We start from the raw sequence: 15,096 nt of genomic DNA, 5'->3' as shown, positions 1-15,096 counted from the left end.
TCTTTTCTGCATTGGCTGCTACTAGCTCTAATTCTTATGGGTCTATTCTCTTTGCCCATGCCACAAGTGGGCCTCCCTGTGAACCTAGTGTTGTTGAGGCTTTAGCAGCCCACCTAGCTGTCAAACTTGCCATTGATCATGACCGCCAAAACATTTTATTAGGAGACTCCCTCACAGTTGTTCTTAGCCTCCAGCATAGTTATCTTACTTCATATTGGAAAATTGCCACAATTATCTCTTACACTTTTGGTCTCCTCAGCTCCATCCGCAATTTAGTTAATTACCAAGATAGGTAGGAGCTCGGACATTTGCGCTCACAACTCAGCTCCTTGGGCCGCTATCACCTGATCTTTTGGCAACATTCTCAACATCGTGTTTTCCTTTTATAATCTTTCATCAGGAAAGAGCCCCCTTCGTGATGGAATATAATCATTTCTATTTTAAATAAAATAGATACTATCAATTTCATGATTTTGATCTAAAATTGGTACATCTAATAGTGTACATAGTGAGATTTAAAGTTTTTCTATTCGTTTACCATATCCTCTTTTTTTCACCTTGTATTTAAAAAATCACCCCAAGCAGAAAGAGAAGCGGCTATTTCTCCGGCTCATGTCACGCTCTAGCAACCTTTTTTTTAAAAACAAAAAACAAAAAAAAAAAACAAAAAACATTGAATCAATTGTTGGATTTTTTAAAAAAAAAAATCAAACAACAATTCACCTAATTTTAAGATGTAATGAACAAGTACGACTTTTCCCCCTTTTTTCGGGGCGTAAGACTTTTCAATTATAGAAAAAGATCACCTAATTGAGATACAATAACTGAATATACCACTTAAGTTTCACCTTGATACTTCTCAATGCTGCATTAATGGCATCAAGCATTGGATGGAGAGGATCCTTGTTCCCTATAGCGAGAAAGCTTGAACATTCCAGTCATGTATTAGAACTCCCTGACTTGAGAGAGCAAGCGCACAGAAAGGGGACCAAAGATAGGGGTTACTCAAAACACAAATAGCTTCAGCTGTGGGTAAATAAGTGCTGCAACCAAAACCCAACCAAACCCTTGAAAAATTTGGGGTTTCTTGCATGGTCGAACTTGAGACACGGCCCTTAAAAGAGTTCAACAGAACAGTATGAAATTCTCAACTAAAAAAGATATCAACCATCACAAATTCAAGAGTATCCTTGGGTTTACTTTCATGCTCAAGATTGTTACAACATAACCATTTACATAAAGACTATTTTCTATCTCATTGATTCAACAAGTAAAATGGTACATGTACAAATGGCTATCCCACTCGTAATTTCAAGCAGCAAATGGAAAGCATAGCTTCACTTTAGTTTACTCTGGGTGAGCAGTCCAATAAATCAGCCCACTGCAGGAAACAAAATTTCAGTTAGTCAAAATACTAGTAGCTCAATATCCAAAACAATAAGGATGAGTTTTTTTTTTGGATAAGTAACAATACGGATGATGTTGTTTGTTTAATACTCCAAACAATACCAAGATGTACAGTTCCTGCATCTTCTTCTTTTGTATTCAATAAAGTATGTATTCAGCCAAAAAAAAAAACACTAATGATGTAATAATATATCTTCAGGATTGAAATTAGTGTGGATGTGTCTGTACATGTGACTGGGTCCCATTTGTGTGTGTGTGTGTGTGAGAGAGAGAGAGAGAGATTTAGTCATCATGGATCCATAAGGGGCAGCAAAACACTTGACAGTTGCCATGAATATGCTCGGATATAGCAATTAGGTTGCACGTTTATCTGATATTTAGGACGGAAATAAAGTCAATTAAACAAAAAGAAATTCTTTAACAAGATCCAAATGAATCCTTCCCAATCGAACTAGCCAGCAAACCTGATAGCTGAAACAATATTCTTGAGAGGCTTTCAAAACAAGTTAAAGAGATGGAGAAACACCGCTATGTTTGGTAAACTTTTTGGAAACTCTTTTTTCTCTTTCAAACAATGAAAAAAAAACATTTTTTTAAAAAAGAATTACAACAAAATTTCAGATGCGGCCCCCACCACTAATACTTATCAAAACAACAAAACACTTTTTAGAAAACTTCCCCCATCTTCTTAAAGGAATAACTTGAATACACGTATTTTTTCAAGCGAGAAGACTTGGGGCTTGTTACTTATAATTTTTTCAAGCGAGAAGGCTGACTTGTTACTTATAATTTTTTTTATTACTATTTTTAAAAAAAATAGAGGGATGGCCACACATACACCCCTAATGAAAGAGAGGGGATGGCCGCAACAAGACAGATCAACAAAAGAGATGGGGTGGCTGTTAATTTTTTTTTTTAAAAAAAAAAAAATAGAGAGGTGACCGCACAACCGCCCCTAATGAAAGAGAGGGAGTGGCCGCACAACAAGACAGATTAACGGAGTGGAGGGGTTGGCCGCATGGCCACCCTTGATTTTTTTGCTTTTTTGGTTTTGTTTCTTTTATGTTTTGAAAAAACTTCTAACATTTTTTCTTTTTCTTTTTAGAAACACTTGGGGCTTGTTTCCTAAACCTTTCCTTTTTCCTTTCTACCCAATAAAGTCAAAACATTAATAAACAACTTTCCTAAGTTCCTAACAAAACACTCACAAAAAATTCAAAATTCATTTCACCTTTATGTTATATCAAAACACTTTTTCAACCAAAACACAAAAACACCCTTAAAAAGGGTTATCAAACACCACCTAAAAAGTTTACCAAACCATTTTATTTGTTATTCTCCATAAACAACACTTTTCAAATCTGACCCCTAACCAAAAACACTTCACAAATTTCACATTTTCAAAAACTCATTCTAAAACACAAAACTCAAAACACTTTTCAAAAACTTTACCAAACAAATAAATGATTTTTTAGTTCAATGGTACTTATATCTTCAGCTGAAAAACGGGAGTGATATGGAAACAAGTTCTTGAAGCCATGCTGTCAAATTTTACAACTAGGAGACAAGTGCCATGAATAAACCAATCTTAACCTGAAAGATCTCTTTTACCTGACCAACACGAACACACACTGCAAGACACCTGCAGTTCCCGTCCACACTGAAGGGCCAGTTGTTACAAGTGAATCCTGTATCAATAGACCCACTGATGCCGCTAGAGATACAAAGGACACGACATAAGCGAAGAAAAGCCAAAGCTTCAATCTGTTGCAGCAGCGGAAAGGATTAGCACCCATCAACCCAGTCAAAGCAAAAAGAAGAGCATGCAAGTTCATAAGCCAGACTTAGGGGTGCATGTGATGGAACAGATACCAGCACCATAATGAAGAAGTCAAGGCATTGAAATTATCAACAAATCTAAGGGAGAGAGAGAGAGAGAGAGAGAGAGAGAGAGAGAGAGACTTTTGGTCAAGTTTCATATGATCTATAAGCATAAAAATCTTAAAGATGTTTACACTATGTCCCAACAGAGGAAGGGTCATCAAGTATTCAGATCATTTTTGCTCATTGATTAATTTACCCAAGTCGACACATTGTCCGATGTGGGAGAATAAAAGAGAAAATATTAAAATGTCATACTTTGATGAAAATATCACATCATACTCTATTTTAATTCCCATATCTTTCTTTTTTTCCTTTTTTCCTTTTTTTCTTTTTAATTTAACAATTGTGTAACATAAATTTGCCACAAAATTAACATCTGATACATAGGGCTTATAAACGTCCCTCAAATCGATGCAAGATAATAAACAATCTAAAACCAATGTTAGAACGATGAAATAAAAGTAGGTTGCAACACTAATGACAACTGGATGGCAAATTCACATAATTAGCATCAGTAGAGCTTCAAGTTACACAAGCCAAGCTTACCTCAACTCAAGCTATAATAACCAACAAATTTTTGGAGCATGTTGTGGTTTTTAGTAAAAATCATTAACACAGAAGTTCAATGGACAAAAATATGCTCAAAGCAAGTATTCTGATGCCCATATATTACACTCAGATCTTAAATGGTAAAATTACTTTACAATTTATTTTAAATATAGATCAATTAAAAGTAAATTTTTAGATAATATATATTAACATTCATATATATTATCAATGACAGTAGAAAACAGGCTAAGTTCACAAATCCAGTACATGTCGACCGACAAAAAGTACATAGGTTGTGCTTGAGCCAATCATGAACCTTAGAAGTAACTGTAGCATCAACTCACGCTGATTGAAGCCAGCTCAACTGATTGAGAGAACTAAACTTTACAACCTAGGTTTATTAAAAGGGAAGAAAAATATAAATGGGGAGGGGGATGAGAGAGAGAGAGAGAGAGAGAGAGAGAGAGAGAGTGGGGAGAGGGAAGACCCTTTCAATGTGCCAATTTAAGGAAACCCAACACGAATTTAGAATCTTTGGGGAAACTCCAAAAAGTGTCCCGGATGAATTCTTTAAGAATTTGGATATCTTCATTAGATTGAATATATAAATCTACCACACTAAAGTAGATGCAACAATAACTTGAGACAACATTAAAAAAATCCCCAACTTGTACAAGCTCACAAAAATCATTAGTTCTCTACCATCCCCTAGGGCCCAAAGATTAGATGCCATGCGTCCTAAGGAACAAACTAATACACATGCATTAAACAATTGTCAACCGACAAGACCACTACCAATGATCAATTTGTGATAGTATAAGCATGAGCAAAGAAAACACAATGAGGAGCAGTCTGGAAAGACAAGGAGAACATGCCACCCCAATTTGGTCAAAATAAGAAATGAAATGAAATGCTAGAACTGCAGTAGAACTCTTTTTTTTTTTTTTTTGGTTATGCATGTGTGATGGTTGGGGGAGGGCTTTAGATGGAGCTAGAAATGAGACGGTTTTGAGACAGGCAAGCCCATCGTAACCCCAACTGAGGCAGGGGAGACCCATCCCTAATCCATGACAGGTTTTTAATGGGATCCAGACCCATCCCAAATGGAGAATGACAAATACTAACCATTGCTCTAAACCGCCCATCGAAACTATAAATGTTTTAGAAATAACATACGTAGAAGACCCCAAAACATCTTTTTTGTGGGGGAGGGGGAAGGGACATTGAGAAGTTAAGATGCAGCACATACAAAATACATACTCAAAACATAAAACGTATAGGGTACAGCTTTTTCAAGATTTTTTTTTAAAAAAAAAATCTTGACCTTTATTTTGATGAGCTGGACCTGCTTGCATGGCCTTGCTGATGAGACTTTGCCACCTCATTACATCACATGACTGATTTACCTCCCATGTGAACTCGTGTTTGGAATTCAAACATTTGACAGAAAGCTTCAATGGCAATCAAAAAGTAATGTGCAATATATTAAACGATTGTTAGGAAGATAGAAGGAGAGTGGGTTTGGGGAACAGTGGTGCCATGGAATAACAGAAACGTTATGAACGGGAAATGACCAAAGAGTTAGGAATGGCTCTTATATTTTGTCACTTTTTTTAACATTAAAAGAAATGAATCATTATAGTTTTAGTATATAGAAATAGAATATACAACCAGGGCAGATTCAGGAACTCAAGACCTCCCTCGGACCCCATCCTGAACCAGATTAGGTCTTGATCCCTTAATTCCACCCCATCATAAACCTTATAAACAATTTGCCCAAGGTAGCCAATTAGAATTAGGCTGGATCAGGAAACACATTTGATTCACCATCCTTGGCTTGGGATGTTAAAATCTTTAAAATGAGCTACACATGTGGCCTTTCTACACAACTATGTTCTTCAAAATCTAGATAAGTAAAAAAAGACGATTGTTCAATAATGTACAAAATCAGTTAAACTCAGTCCTATAGTTTGATGCTTCCCTATGGCAATTCCAGCAAAGGAAGAAGTGATTGAGATGTTCAAATTAAAACCAATCTACTAGGGCGCTATTGAATTAAGTGCGATAAAGCTTAATCAATGGAAGGGAAGAGAACAACTCTTAACCCCACAGAACTGTGATTTTTTTTTTCTTGACTTAAACAAGAGTTTTTGGTTACCATACAACATGGCATATTGTTATCCAAGTAAATGGACCCATGTAAATACACCCACTTGTGTACTTGTTCTTTTAATGATTAATGAAATCTTATTTAGAAAAAAAGAAAGCAAATGGATCCATGTAAATATCCCTTTACAAGGTTGGACAATAGCTGAAAAGAGCATTTCGAAAACAAAACAACCTATACTCAACAAATTTATGAAGGATCGTTTTGTGTCAAATATAATCCCCCAACATAAAAATTATACCTCCAGCTGTTTCTCAGGTACATTAACAATTTTGCAAAAGAGATATTCAAATTTAATCAAGTTAAGGTGAAGTCAGAATCTGACTAAAGAAGTTCTTTAATGGTAGGCAAATATCAATCATAGATCTGATAACCAGAAACTACATTTTCCATAAATCTTGACAACTCCTTTTTTTTTTTTTAATTGATAAGTTACACGCACCCGGTGAGACTTTAACCCATGACCTCACCCTCCACCTTGCTACAAAGGGAGGAAGTACGATTTGAGCTAAAGCTCATTGGAATAAATCTTGACAACTCTTTTTTTTTTTTGGATGAATTAAAAACTTTATAAACCAAACACCAAAGAATCCCACCAAAAGGTACAAGCTAAACTCAGGGCAAAGGGAACAAACAACCCACAAGCCTACCACAATCTAACAAACTATACAACAGGCAAATACACGCCCAAAAGCCAGCAGGCCTCAATCAAAACCACTCAAAGAATACAACATTAAAACAACAGAAAGCAAACTACTAGCAGCTGAAACAAAAATGACTATACACCCAACAGAGCCAAAATATACACTGCAGGACAACTACAGAATCTTGACAACTCTTTACTCAAACTAGTGTAGAAAAAGCAAGGACTATGAATTCTCAAGCTAGTAGTCAACCTCACCTTTCAGGAGAGAGGAAGTTATGGTGAGTGAAAGATCATTTTAGTACATTGGGAAAGTTTGTTGTACCATATTGGAAACTTAACAACGATAATTTCATAAAAGAAACAAGATAAATTATGAATGTTTCTTTTTGATAAGTAATAATGAAACTTTATTAAAAAAGCGTAAGACGTCCCTATGTACACAGACAGTATACAATAGAGCTCTTACAAACTTAGAACCCAAAAACAGCAAAACGACTTGTCAAACTCTCCCGGCCAGAAAGCACCCACAACACCCAAAACTCACATGAAACCCAAATCCCCAAAAAAAGTTGAAGCCCTCGTCAAACACCCAAACCTGCCACAAAAGCATCACAACCCAACAAACCCACCAAAAACCCCGAACAACCCCCCCCCCCAAAAAAATACCCACGTGTAACACCCAAAACCCGAGTCGATGGAAGCCGAAATAAAAAGCAAATCCAAAATACAAAGGAAAAGCCAAAGTTACAAGGAAAAAAAAAAAACTGCAATGGCGCATGGTGCCATGTGCATCGGAGCGGCTTGGAATCTGCTAGAGAAGACAACGGAGAGGCGCGTGCACGGTGAAAAGGTTCCAAACATCGAAGATCTAACTCCCAAGCATCAAAAACTCCCTCAGCCACGTGCGCTAGAATGGCGGGTGGAGGCCACCCACAACTACCCTGACGGCAGGGTAGAGCCGGAACATGACGAAGAGTTCCCCGGTGAGGCATGTGCACGGGGAGGAGGTCCCAAAAACCAATCAGCCACGTGTGCGCAGCGGCCATCCACAGAATCAACATCGATGGTTAAGACCGAAACAAGCCGGCGAGGCCTCGGTTGGGGTACGTGTGCGCAGAAGATGACTCAACCACTGTAGATCTACTCCCAAGATGTAGAGAAACCCAAAACTAAAAGACCAACAATACGAAGAAAAAACACTAGAGGACCTAGACTGGATGGGAACCGGATGAGGAGGAGGCTCCTCCCTCCCTCCTCACTAGTCGTTATCAAAGAAGAGACCTAAGGGTTTTTTGTTGAGAGGGAGACGAGAGAGAGAATGTTTCTGTAGTAACATACATTTGCACATTTTTCTCTAAAACACAGCTTTCACCCTCCCCAACCCAAACTCCTTTCAAATTCGTTCTTGAATTTACTGACTTGTACACTATGTTTTCCCACTCAATTCCAAACTTAAGAATTACTCTAATATTATTTCATCATCCTGGCTGAATGTGAACATTATATCAATATGTGACATGTTTTAAGCGAACAAAAAGTATACCACTATTTTATAGAAGAAATATAGCTTTAGCATCAAGATTGGGAAGTTTGTCTTCCAAAATACATATTCATGCTGACATAAAGAAATCAATCAGCTTATAGTCTAAGCTGGTATTAAATGGGTGCTACTTTTGTATAGACCCGGTGTACTAAGACTGCAGTCCTTTATTTGAACTTTTTAATTCCATTAAAAGGAACATCATACTCAAATTCTCCATATAATTAATGAGGTTTGATGCACTTCCAATCTAAATTAATCAATCACTTCATTTGACAAGTTATGTTTCTCGAGTACTATGAAAGCATCTTAGAATATAGCTTTATCGTTCAGCATTTCCAAACTCATTCAAACATGAAAAAACAAGACTTCAACTAGAGAATATAATCAAGAACATGTTTATGAGATAATTTGCAATGTTGTTTAGCTCTAAGGAAGTTGGCCTACAATAGACGAATAAACTGGATCACTCAACAGTATGCATTCCAGAGCTAATACTAGTATATGGACCTAGTTAACAAATAAAAGCTCCACACGCATCATAAGCCTGCACCTACTCCTAAACTCCAATTTGCAAAATTTCATTATATAAGGTACATCTGGGTACCATATAAGGATGTCCATGTACGTGTTCATGCACATGCTCATAAAAACAACTCAACAATGGGGGTCCAACAAACCGCACCACTTATAATGCTTTCACATTGCCTCCCTAACCACATCCCTCCTGCTTTCTTTGTGCTTCACATTGGTTACCCAACAATTGATACATTTATCGGGAAAATGATGGAGTTCACACTCACACCTTTAAAATATCCATAGGACAAATGCTTGAGCAATCCAGATCCTATGCCTCCTCTTATTCCTCCTGCTTTCAACCTTCATAATCCCTTTAAAAACTAAGCCGCACACAACTAAAAGCTTCAAGTCACTCTCACCATGCACAAATAAAACTTTTTGTCTTCACCACTCCATTTCTAGATATCAGCATTATAGTATTTAACCAAGATAACAAATTCGCCATCAATTAGTAAAATATGGACACTAATTTGAATCCAAAGGCACATAAATTGTTCGTGTTCAATCTTCCTTGCACATCAACACACAAAACCAACGTTGATTTTTTTAAAATTTATGATTAATTTTTGTGCATATAGCCAGTACCACAGCATTAAGTACCCAGATTCTGAAAGACCCGTAACGTAATGATTTTTCTCTTTTTTTGTGATTATTCCTAGCACTGTTAGCCATTTTAGACATTAAATCTGATGGAAACGTGGAGGACTCTAGACGTGGGTGTTGGACAGCTGCAGTTCATGGCCACGTGAAGGACTATCTAGACATGGGTAGTGTTGTGCTGCAGTTATTCATGGGTAGTTATTTAGTGCACGGGTAGTTTAATATGTTAGTGGGTAGTTTAACATGTTAGTGGGTAGTTTTATTCTCAGTTACGTAGCTCTAGTATAAGATGAGTTCTAGAATGTGGAGAATAGATTATTGAATATTGTATTGACATTTGTCATTTGTGGTTTGTATCCAACCCTAAGTGGATTCATTTGTGGTCTCTCCTACCCGAAAGGAGTTCATTATCTATCAAATATCTTTAATTCTGTTCAAATTATCGTGGGTTCCTAACAACTTGGTATCAGAGCCAGGTTCAACATTCAAAGCATGGCTACCAACAAGGATCGCATTGAGAAATTGGAATTAGAAATTCAGGATTTGAAAGAAGTAATGCAGAAGATGAATGCAGAATCACAGTCCAGCTTTGCGGAGCTTAAGGAACTCTTCTTCAAGGGTTTTGAACATGGTGAATCATCTGCAGACAAAGGAAACGGAAATCATTCTTCCGGGCACTCGAATAGTTCTAAAGGATCGAGTAATTTCACTAAGTTGGAGTTTCCTCGGTACTCGGGAGACAACCCCAACGTGTGGCTGAACCGGGTAGTTCAGTACTTCAATTATAAGCAGATACCGGAGGAGCAAAAGGTATCCCTGGCAGCCTTTCATCTCGAAAGTGAAGCCAATCAATGGTGGCAATGGGTTCAAAAGTTGTACAAGGAAGAACAAGTACCCATCACATGGGACGCCTTCGAACGGGAGTTGCTGATTCGATTCGGTCCTACCGAAGTCGAAGATTATGACGAGGCACTTTCAAGAATCCAACAAGAAGGGACATTGCGGGATTATCAACAAGAATTTGAGCGTTTGGCAAACCGAGTGGATGGGTGGCCACAAAAGGCACTCGTGGGAACATTCCTTGGAGGGCTGCAACAGGATATTGTATCTGCTGTGCGAATGTTCAAACCGAAGACCCTCCGTGACGCCATTGAGCTAGCACGCATGAGAGATGATAATCTCTCTAGAGACCGGAAGATTGCAAGCGGTGAAGGGCCAACTATGTCGACAAATTCAGCCGGGTACTCAACACATACTACACGCCCATATTCATCGGGTGCTGCCAAGAAACTGTCATGGGAAGAGATGCAGAAAAGAAGGGAGAAAGGCCTGTGTTTCGGTTGCAATGAAAAATTCACACCGGGACATCGTTGCCAAACACCTCAAGCACTCTCTATTGAGGTTTCTGCAACGGAGGAAAGGTTTGAGGAGTTCGAAAATGGGGACACAAAAATTGTGGGTGGTAAGCGCGGAACCGAAGAGGTTGAACCTCTCATCAATTTCTCCACATGAACCTTGAGGACAAGGTTCTTCTTCCAGGCGGGGCAATTGATGGAAACGTGGAGGACTCTAGACGTGGGTGTTGGACAGCTGCAGTTCATGGCCACGTGAAGGACTATCTAGACATGGGTAGTGTTGTGCTGCAGTTATTCATGGGTAGTTATTTAGTGCACGGGTAGTTTAATATGTTAGTGGGTAGTTTAACATGTTAGTGGGTAGTTTTATTCTCAGTTACGTAGCTCTAGTATAAGATGAGTTCTAGAATGTGGAGAATAGATTATTGAATATTGTATTGACATTTGTCATTTGTGGTTTGTATCCAACCCTAAGTGGATTCATTTGTGGTCTCTCCTACCCGAAAGGAGTTCATTATCTATCAAATATCTTTAATTCTGTTCAAATTATCGTGGGTTCCTAACAAAATCTCAATGTCTTTGGCCAATAACACTGCAACAATGTTATTAACAAACATCAAAGTGCTTACATTTTCGAGGGAGACAAAGTTGTGATGATTTAATAACATTATCAAGAAGCATTCAGTTTAAACTCCAAAACCGGTGAAACATTCGAACTTGGATCAAAAGATCGATCACAATTCTGGAAGCAAAGTATCAGAAAATGTAAAAATAAACAAACATATAAATAAATCACTCGGCACGAGAGAGAGAGAGAGAGAGAGATTTCCAGACCTCCACTCGCCTTCTTCGTAGGGAGAGTAGTCAATGTCTTCTTTCCTAACGCAATTGAACATTAGAGCCGCAAAAGACGCAAATATGCCTACAAAACCCATCAATCAAACACACACGAAATCGAAAACCCTAATACCACAAATATACAATGATTGGCTCAGAGACTCCGACGGACAGAGAGAGAGAGCGAGAGAGAGTACCAGGGAGGTAGTGGACGAAAGAGACCTTGACGGAGCTGCAGACGACGGCGTCGACCCAGAACCACCAACCGGCGCCGAATACGACTCCCGCGACGCCTGGCCCGAAGATTGCCCACAGCTCCGTCAAATCCATTTGTTGAAATTTTCTATTCACTGGAACAAACGTTACGAATCCGATTTCGGTGACGTGTTTGGTTTTGGCCGTTTATTTTTAAGGTTGAGCTTGCTACCGGCTACGAGAGTCCCAGCCTAATGTGAGCTGTGAATTGTGATTTGATCCAATTCCTTCCGGCCAGTATACTTTCCCTTCTTCCGATTTCTCTCCTTAATAGTGGAATAATCTTTTTTAATTTATATATAATTGATAATTTTATTGAGCGCTATTCGTAGAAAATAGTTGGTAATATTTTTATATAACTCATCGGATAATTAATAATTTTATTCATAATACTATATACTAAAAATTAATTGATCAATTTAATATCTGGATAAATTAATTTTTTTAAGTAATAAAACTGTAAAAATTTAAAACCTTCTCTATATATTTGGACAGAAATTTCCAAATTCCTAAAAGTATAATTTGTCCCTTAACATTTGAGGATTACAACTTCTTTTTTTTTTTTTAACAAATAACCGTTCTTATAAATATGAGACCCAAAGGGCATCAAATTAGGGGGCACAAAGACTTCTAAAAACAATGTCAGAGACGTGAGGTGGAGCTTTCTCCAACCATGTTGAGTCCCTGACATGAAACGCAGCTGTCATTGCTATAGCAAGGGCAGCAGAATTTGCCTCCATTTTCACATGAAGTACATGAAATGATATAAGAGAGTGCAGTTTTGATCTAATATCATAAGTGAATTGTCCAATTCTGCTCAAAGAAGAAATGGCCGAATTGATCTCAATTACTACCTGCAATGCATCTCCTTCCAATATGATTTCAATCAAACCTAATTCCTTTGCAATAAGAACAGCATGTAGAGCAGCTTATGCCTCTGCAACAAGTGGATCTGCATGAACATGAAGTGTGAGACTGCGGGCTGCCACTACCTGACCCTGAAAATCACGAGCAATAATCCCGACTCCAATTCATATATTCTTCGTGTCAATGGTAGCGTCCCAATTGATTTTATATTGACCTAGTCGTGGAGCCTTCCACTAGACAAGGGAGACAATTATAGTTGGTGTGTCACATTCCTTTTCAACCGGGGCATTGGCTCTTTTGAAGTCTCATATGGAACGTGCGCTTCCTTAACTAGCTAGTTTGGCGAGGTAAAAACCCCGCCAAATACTACAAAATTCCTTCTTAGCCAAATTTTGCGGGTTAGGACTGCCCTAAACTTGATATCCTCAAGAAGGCATCTCCTCGTCGAAGTTTCAGTAACACTTCTCAAACTGATTCCTCGTCAATGATTACATATTTTTAATAGCATATGATTGTCAAATGTTTTTCTAATAGCATTAATATAAAATAAAAAAGTCTGTTTCTCACGTGCACAAATGATAGATGTCACTTTTATAAATTAGGTTTGAGGAAAATCTTCGAACTCATATTGAAATAAATTGGTCTTAATGTTGTGGCACTGGAAATCGGCCTTTGATTTTTTTTATTTTTTTTACAAGTGTTGATTCGATTAATGATTTTTATTACCACATCATCAAATTATGCAACGGTCATAGAACAATCAAATAAATAACATTACTCACTACTGAAGTATATGTGCGTATATATATATATCGAGAAAGTGAAAGATTTTCGAAATGAATATCTTTTTTATTTTTAAGGAAATCATAACTTTCATTTATAAGAATCTTCCGCTTGCTCCGCAAGTACAATTCTCTGGATTGCAGAGGGGCAAACATCTACCTAAACTTTATCTAACAATTGAGAAAAAGCATTATTCGCCATACAATGAGCTGCCCTATTGGCATCCATGTTAACATGTTGAAAAACACAATGAAATAAACGAGAAAGATAATATTTGGTATCATAAATCAATTGGCCACACCCACTCCAGCAAGGCCCCTAATTTATCAAAGCTAAAACCTTCAAGAATTGCATGTTGGATCCTCAAGTCACAACAAAATTTTGTTGCATGCCAAGCAACCACTGTTTCGGCTATATTAGGATCCACAATATAAGGAACAACCTTGGACAAGGCTACCACAAAAGCTCATCCGTCATCTCTAATCACAACTCCAATTCCTATAGTTCTAGTGGATTTGTTTAAAGCTGCATCGCAATTGATCTTCATGTAGCCTTCAAGGGGTTTTTTCCAGCTTACACTGGTACAGTCTGACCCTTGCCGTTTTTCTATAGGAGTGACGTTCGCTTCATCAAAATCAGTTATAATAGACTTCATGGCGTCGAGCACCTACACAGGGGTCTTGAACACATTATCAAAAACAAGGGAGTTACGTCTCAACCAAAGCTGCCATGCCACTGTTAGAGTTACAATAAAGTCTTCCCCATCAAGCTGATTCAACAACGTATGAGTGAGACCCATTCCATCAGTGTCCTCAACGCCCAACTTTTGGATCCTTCTAGTGCACTCCTGCAATACTACCATAGAGGAAAGGCACTTCCACAAAATGTGAAAAATTATTTTTTATTCCCCAAGGCAAATCGGGCAGAGAGGGTCTAAAATTATTATTTTTAGAACAAATTAGCTTTTGTTGGAAGCAAATTCTTCAACATTGCCGATGCATTCAAGCTTCAAATAGTCTTCCAGACTTATCCAGCATGCCTCGCATTTGAGCATTCTCCTCGTGACTTGATTATATATTGCATTTCCAAGTGGTAGGCACTCTTCACCGAAAAAACCCCATTTTTAGTACCCTACCAAACCAACTGATCTGTGTTACCAAGAGGGCTTAAAACAATACTGCATATTTGGTCAGCCTCCCACAATTCAAAAAGAGCTCGAATAAGTGCAAAATTCCACCAGCGAGTGTCGGGGTCTATAAGTGCACCAACTCGGGTATCAAACGTCATATCCTAGTGAGGATAGTGAACCAAGAGGGGATTAGGGGATGGAAGCTATTTGTCTCGCCAAAAGCAATCCCTCACTCCAAAACCTCTCGAGTTTGGACTATGCTCCTCCAAGCATAAGAAGGTCAGCCCCCTATATGAGCCTGCAAAAAAACCCCACCTGGATAATATTTCTCTTTCAAAATTCTAGCAACCAACGAATTATGAAATTGTATCAACCGCTATCCTTGTTTTGCCAGCAAGGCCCGGTTAAAAACTTCCAAATTCCGGAACCCCATGCCTCCATGAAATTTTAAAATGCCCATTCGCCTTCAACTCATCCAGACACCCTTTTGCTCTCGTG

General features: G+C 38.1%; 1 protein-coding gene across 1 annotated transcript; it reads right to left on the bottom strand.

Moving 5' to 3' along the window:
• Positions 1 to 1,124: 1,124 nt before the first annotated feature.
• LOC133854171 (uncharacterized) lies at positions 1,125 to 12,097 on the bottom strand. The gene is made up of 4 exons (XM_062290245.1): positions 11,762 to 12,097; positions 11,562 to 11,649; positions 3,019 to 3,171; positions 1,125 to 1,381 (listed from the first exon to the last, which is right to left on the bottom strand). Exons 1-4 carry the CDS (start codon positions 11,892 to 11,894, stop codon positions 1,348 to 1,350), a joined length of 408 nt encoding a protein of 135 aa, XP_062146229.1. The 5' UTR covers positions 11,895 to 12,097; the 3' UTR covers positions 1,125 to 1,347.
• Positions 12,098 to 15,096: the final 2,999 nt, after the last annotated feature.

Source organism: Alnus glutinosa, chromosome 1 (assembly GCF_958979055.1).
Source record: "Alnus glutinosa chromosome 1, dhAlnGlut1.1, whole genome shotgun sequence".
Lineage (NCBI taxonomy): Eukaryota > Viridiplantae > Streptophyta > Magnoliopsida > Fagales > Betulaceae > Alnus > Alnus glutinosa.
Note: the sequence above shows the minus strand (reverse complement) of the source record. Positions and strands in the feature narration are given on the sequence as shown.

Excerpts from the sequence above, each read along its gene's own strand:
- LOC133854171 (XM_062290245.1), bottom strand. The coding sequence starts at position 11,894 with ATGGATTTGACGGAGCTGTGGGCAATCTTCGGGCCAGGCGTCGCGGGA. Across the intron at positions 11,650-11,761 it reads TTTCGTCCACTACCTCCCTG|GCATATTTGCGTCTTTTGCG; the intron begins GTACTCTCTCTC and ends TGGGTTTTGTAG. Across the intron at positions 1,382-3,018 it reads TGTGTGTTCGTGTTGGTCAG|TGGGCTGATTTATTGGACTG; the intron begins GTAAAAGAGATC and ends TGTTTCCTGCAG.